This window comes from Colobus angolensis, unplaced genomic scaffold (genome assembly GCF_000951035.1).
Source record: "Colobus angolensis palliatus isolate OR3802 unplaced genomic scaffold, Cang.pa_1.0 Scaffold272, whole genome shotgun sequence".
NCBI classification, from domain to species: domain Eukaryota; kingdom Metazoa; phylum Chordata; class Mammalia; order Primates; family Cercopithecidae; genus Colobus; species Colobus angolensis.
This window is the reverse complement of record NW_012115955.1, coordinates 3,693,706-3,700,070: the sequence shown is the minus strand read 5'-3', so window position 1 is coordinate 3,700,070 and position 6,365 is coordinate 3,693,706. Positions and strand designations below refer to the sequence as shown.

The 6,365-nt window shown below is 55.3% G+C and overlaps 1 protein-coding gene across 2 annotated transcripts in view; it reads left to right on the top strand.

Annotated features, from left to right (window-relative positions):
• Positions 1-335: 335 nt before the first annotated feature.
• The window catches only part of NXNL2 (nucleoredoxin-like 2), a 48,035-nt gene continuing 42,005 nt past the window's right edge, over positions 336-6,365 (top strand). The window contains exon 1 of one of the 2 annotated variants that reach the window (XM_011948024.1): positions 336-887. In XM_011948024.1, the coding sequence (XP_011803414.1) occupies positions 586-887 (302 nt within the window). In that variant the 5' untranslated portion in view covers positions 336-585. The remainder of the gene's footprint in view (positions 888-6,365) is intronic. The other variant, XM_011948023.1, reaches the window with a different exon arrangement.

Sequence of the window (6,365 nt, the reverse complement as noted above, 5' to 3'; positions counted from 1 at the left end):
GGGGTCCGGTGGGGGAGGGTGCGGAGATGTGGGCGGGGCGCAGTGGGTGGAGAGCGCAGGAATAGGGGCCGGGCGCAGTGTGGATGCGGGCAGGGCTCAGTGGGGGAGGGTGCGGAGATGTGGGCGGGGCGCAGCGGGTGGAGAGTGCAGGGATGTAGGCAGGGCGCAGTGGGGGGAAAGTGTGGGGATGCGGGCGAGGCGCAGTGGGGGAAGGTGCGAGATGTGGGCGGGGCGCAGTGGGTGGAGCGTACGGGATGTGTGCGTGGCGCAGTGGAGGGAGGGTGCGGAGGCCTGAGGGCTTGAGGTTGCCCGGCTGGCTCGGCTCCCAGAGGCGGGTGCCACGCTGTCGCCCAGGCATCTGGCGTCTCCGGTGTCTGAGCGTCTCATTGTCAGCGCTGACACTCTTGCCCCAGCCACAGGCGAGACCGGGCCCGAGGTGTGGGCGCATCTCGGGCAGGTCTTGAGAAGTCCAGCGCCCGTCGGTGCGGACAGTGGCGGGGCACCGCGGCGCTCGCCGCCTCCTTCCCGCAGGTGATCATCCTCCTGCAGGTGTCCTCGGGCCTCAGGTGGCTGCGCGTCCGCGCCATGGTTGACATTCTGGGCGGGCGGCACCTGGTGACCCGTAAGGGCGCGGCGGTGGAGGCCGAGGCGGCGCTACAGAACAAGGTGGTGGCACTGTACTTTGCGGCGGCCCGGTGCGGGCCGAGCCGCGACTTCACGCAGCTGCTCTGCGACTTCTACACGGCGCTGGTGGCCGAGGCGCGGCGGCCCGCGCCTTTCGAAGTAGTCTTCGTGTCAGCCGACGACAGCTCCCAGGAGATGCTGAACTTCATGCGCGAGCTGCATGGCACCTGGCTGGCGCTGCCCTTCCATGACCCCTACCGGCAGTGAGTGGGGGTCCTGGGGGGCGGGGGCCTCCGGGCGCGTCGCTCCCATCTTCCCCCAGGCCTCCCACTCTGCACTGGGGAGCTCTTTATGACGCCCCCCTCCCCCCCCACCTCCCCGTCTCTTGGTTCACGTCCGGACTCGGGTAAATCACACTCAGTCTCAGTTTCAGCCTCCCTTGGAGACCAGGGAGGGTGCAGACCAGATTCGAAGACCCGGGGCATCGGCACCTGCACAGGGCTCGTGGAGCATGGACGCGGGCCCATTTCTGCTTAGGGTCTGGAGCTTCGGGAATCTGCATCGCGAAGGAGCTCGCAGTGGTGTTGATGCTGTGGGTTCGTGGCTCGGCTCCGGGAAACGCCGGCCCCGGGCGCCGCTGCGTCACCCTCCCAGTTAGTGGGCAGGAAGCACAGGGACGCGACCTGGTGTCTGGATGCAGGGATGAGGGATGACCTGCGAGGACAGCAGCTCTGTGACAGGCACCCACAGTGCAGGCCGTGGTTGGTGTGCTGGGAGGGAGGGACGGGGACTCCAGGGCTGGCAGGAACTCAGGTGCTGGCCACCTTTGCGGTTTCATTTTTACCGACGCTGATGGAATTTTATCACTAGAGAGGCATAAAACTCGTTACTATAAGCTTTATTACTCTAGCTGTTGGAAAGGAGCGGGTAGGGATTGGCAGAGAGGGGCATACGGGGATTGATTGTTCTGCTTTCGGGTGGGTCTCCTGTGGTCTCCTATGGTGTAAGAGTCCAGACTTAGGTTTAAAGCAGGCCTGGTCCATGCAAACCACTCTTCTGTTCCTGATGCTCTGGTCAAGCCTGTGAGCTCCAGCTGGAGGCAGTGAGCTGCCTGACCTGGGTCCGCAGTGTGCTCCAGTCTTCTCAGCCTGATTGGCCTGGGAGGGATTTTTCCTTTTGTAAACTTAGCTGTTTGTCCCTACCCCTTTCCACACTGAACTTCCTTAACCCTGTTGTTGTCATGTGTAAGCTAGGAAGTGGGATATTCTGTGGGAATTGTTGGGGCTATGCCCTAAATTCTGCTTATCCTATCCTGGATTTGTGGAATCAGATCATGAGGAAAATGGAAATAGCCACCGCCAAGAAGCACAAAAAAATGCACAAAGGCTTCAGGGCCATTTGGGGAAGTTGCTAATGTGTGCAGAATACAATACTTTGTGGTTGGTGCTGTGGAGAGGTGGGGCCCAGGTGGGTGGTATTATGGGAGCTCCACTTGGCAGGTACAGGGTCACAGGGCCTCGTGCTTCCTTTCCTTAGAGGCCTGAGCTCATCACCCTCCTTCCACTGAATTCCTGGTAAATCACCTGAGTCAAGGGAGGAGAAGAAAAATGGCTGCTTCCAGAGAGATCACAGTGGCACCCTTGGGAGTTACTCTTGGCGTGGCTGGAGGCAGATGCACCTGCAGGGAGAGGAGGCCTGGAGCCCTCACCTTGTCCCCTAAGCTGTGTAGATCTCAGCTTTTCAGTGTACCCTGCACCATACACTCAACACAGCAGTGACGACTGCCTTCAGCCCCCAGAGTGGCAACTGTTTACTAACGTCCCTGAAAGTAGAGATGCGGGTGTGTGGCCGGGGCTAGCAGTTCTCTGTCTAAGTGCCCCAGCGCAGGTGGGCTAGGAGGAGGTGCCAAGCCTTAATGTGGAGACAGCTGCGGTGACACATGCCAGCATGCCCTGGAGGCATGTTTTCAGGATGCGGTTCCATCCTGCACTTTCTTCCCTGCATTACTGGGTTTATGAGTAAAATTTATTATTTGTCCAAGAATAAAGTAACAAGTTCTAGATTCACCAGCAGGAATTCCCATTACATGCTGCTGTTCACGAAAGACATGATCAATGGTGATTTTATATGATTTTATTATAATGATTGTCTCATAACAGCTCTCATTCCTACTTGGCCTCCAGAACGTCAGTGGACCCCAAAGAGCACTGGAGGAGGCTGTCCCTTCCTCCTGCCTGCCCAGGCTCTTAACACTGCCTCCTGGCCATGGCTGCTGGTGCAGTGTGCCTCAACTTCCAGGCCAACAAGTTTAGATCTGATGGAAAAGGAAAAACTGGCTGAAAAAAAGGGTTTCATTTCTCGGGTAGGGAATGGCTCAGTGGGGGAAGAATCAGCGCTTGTGCCAACGATTCCTGACTCTGCCTTTCCATCCCTTAACCCTCTCCAGCTCCGTGTTCCCACTGCCTCCTGGGCCCTCTGGTCTCAACACAGCCACTGAATCCACTGATTTTGTGGCTTCCAGATCCTTCTCTGTCTTTCTACTCATTGCTGTTTCCTTCACTCAGGTTCTGGAGCTTTAGAATAGTCCCCTAAGAGGTCTGCAGGGCCTTGGTGTTCCCATCTGATTGGCTCTTGCTCCAACTCTCCAGGGCTTTCCTGAGTTTCCACTGCCCACAGGATGGAGCCAGACATGGTTCAGTGCCTGGCATCCCCAGGGCGTGTGTTTGGTGAGTGGTTGGAGCAAATGAGCAAAAGACAGTTCTGCAGAGAGATTTGCTTGGCCACAGCCTTCTCCTGGCTGAGGTAACAGAGACTAGAGTCAGGAGTTGCTATGGCAACCCAGAAGTGTGGTTTATGCCAGCCACAAGGATGTGGCTGTGTTAGTTGAAGGCAGGGACCAACGTTGGTTGCAGCAGCGCCGAGGACAAGAAGAACCGGGCTCTTGGATTTTCCCCAAATGCTTGAAGTCCTAAGTTATTACCATGACAACATTCTCTCCCCCAGAAACAAGTTCTTTTCTCTGTGGACACAGCTCAGGACCCAGAGGGGATTGAGATGACATAGGGAAAAAGTGTGCTTCTTTGCCTCTCATGGCAGCTCCAAGGTTACATTTGTCCCCAGGCAGAGGCTGCCGGCCTGGAAGGATTTGAGGGCTGGTACTGAGTGTCTCTTGGAATATCAGTGAAATGACTACCTCAAGCCTCCCTCACTGCTCAAAGCCCAGCCTGCTCTGCATCTCCCTGACTGTGTCAGAGCTTGATTTAATGTTGCAAGTGATTAAAACAACAACAATGAGAACAACTCAAAGAGCTTAAACAGTAAAGGTTATGGGCTGGCTTTAATGAAACACCCATCAGCCAGAAGATGGTTTCAAGGGAAAGTTGGAGGCCACTGAGGATGATGCTTTGTGGCTCGTCTTCTGCAATGTCTGCCCCTTGCTCAGGCTACAGGCAGTGGCTGCCTGGCAAATCCTGCTTCTCCTCACGCTGGCAGAATGGTTGCTGTGTCTCAGACTGCACATTCCCGTACCTTCCTCTTTCCCAGCACACAGCCAGGTGCCGCACCAAGCCTCGCTGATTCTGATTCGGCTAGTTCCCCATTTCTGTACTAGGAAGTGTAACCAGGGGCCACCAGATAGATATGCTGACTGCGCAGTCGGCCCAGGTGGAACTGGACAGGTGGAACTGGAGGTGGATCTTTCCCACGCAGTGAGAACAGCTAGCATTTATTAAGTACTTATTATGTGCCAAGCCTCATTCTTCATCAAGGTATTTGTTTAATCCTCACAGCAACTCCAGGAGGTGGGTTCTGTTATTCCCGTGGTGCAGATGAGGAACCCGAGGTGCAGGAGGTTAACTAGCTTGCCCATGGCACACAGCTAGTTCATGCCAGAAAATGAAGGAGACATGGTTTCCCAAGGAGGGTCACAGATGCTGAGCACAGCAAACCATAGTCCTGTACCTCCCGTGCTGTCAGGGGCACCATGCCCAGCCTCCTCTCAGCTCGCTCTCTCCTACCTCCTCCAAGTTGGTGCAGGGAATGCAGAAAGCCCTGGAAGACAGCCGCGGGGCTGGCCAACTTGAGCAAGCATAAACCACCGGATCTCGGGCACTGCCCCAGCGTCAGGGGTGGGGAGACTGCATTTCTGATGAGTTTCCGGGTAATGTTGGTGTTGCTGCTCCTGGGACCCCACGTTGTTCCTGACAGTGCTGGTCAAAGGCTGGTGCATGGACCCGTGTCAGTTGGGAATCTGTCAGGAGTGCAGACGCTGTGGAACCTAGGGGTGCTCAGGAATCTGGAGGTGAGATACTGCTGCTGCTGCTGGCATCCCAACCCCTTCACGACCCACCTGCAGCAGCCCTCCAAGGAGTCCTCATGACCTTGGGGAGGAGGTTCCAGGTTCCTGGGATGACAGAGTCCCACCTGGTCTGGCCTCAGCCGGACAGTCTACTTTCCCTTCTGGAAGTGACGTGTGCGGCCCTGCCCTGTCCCACTGCCCAAAGTACAGATGCTGAAATAACCCATTTGCCAAAACTGCTGGAGAAAGAGCTTAAATCAGGCTGCTGGCCATTTTGCTGTAGTCTTTATGCAAAGAGCTACTTGGTTGTTTCTCTTTTCTTCACTTTTTTCTTTTTCTTTCCTTTTTTTTTTTTTTTTCCTGAGATGGAGTTTCACTTTTGTTGCCCAGGCTAGAGTGCAGTGGCGCAGTCTCGGCTCATGGCAACCTCCGCCTCCCGGGTTCAAGGGATTCTCCTGCCTCAGGTTCCCAAGCAGCTGGGATTACAGGCACCCACCACCACACCCGGCTAATTTTTGTATTTTTAGTAGACACAGGGTTTCACCATGTTGACCAGGCTGACCTCGGAACTCCTGACCTCAGGTGATCCACCCATCTTGGCCTCCCAAATTGCTAGGATTACAGGTGTGGGCCACTGCACTTGGCCACACATTTTTGTTCTATGCCTTTGGGAAAAGCTAATTGCTTAGGCATTTTAAATTTTAGGTGTTGTGCGGCCGGGTGCGGTGGCTCAAGCCTGTAATCCCGGCACTTTGGGAGGCCGAGGCGGGCAGATCACAAGAGCAGGAGATTGAAACCATCCTGGCTAACACGGTGGAATGCTGTCTCTATTAAAAATACAAAAAACTTGAACCCGGAGGTGTAGCTTGCGGTGAGCCAAGATTGCGCCACTGCACTCCAGCCTGGGCGAAAGAGCGAGACTCCATCTAAAAAATTTAGGTGTTGGGCAGGATTCTTAAGGTGCTAGAGAGGGACATCTCTGCCACATCTTTCATGCCCACTGCGGTTGTTCACTGACCTGTGCAGGCTCCATCCAGCCAAGTTCCACACGAGCCTCCCCTGTTGTGAGCACTCATGGCTGTTCGTGAAGGAGCTGGTGTCTCCTAAACCTGCAGTTTGACCTGAATTCACATCTGCTCTGTGTTTGAGACGTGACTTTCTCAGTTCTGCAAATACAGTTTTGACTGAGTGGTCTCCGCTGTGTCTTTTTTTCACTACGCATGATAGGTTTTAGAGAATAGTTTACATGTTTATTTTTTCCCACCTTTCCTTTCCCTCCCCAGGTGAGTCATTGGACACCACAGGTCCGGAGCTGCCAGGGTGGGGGCTGTGTCCACTGGTTCTTTGGGGAATAGGCCTTTCCTGGCAGGGGTCATGCATCCCCAGAAAGGCCGCAACCCTCCCACCAGTGTCCCCTCAAGAAGGTTCAGTCCACACTGGGCCT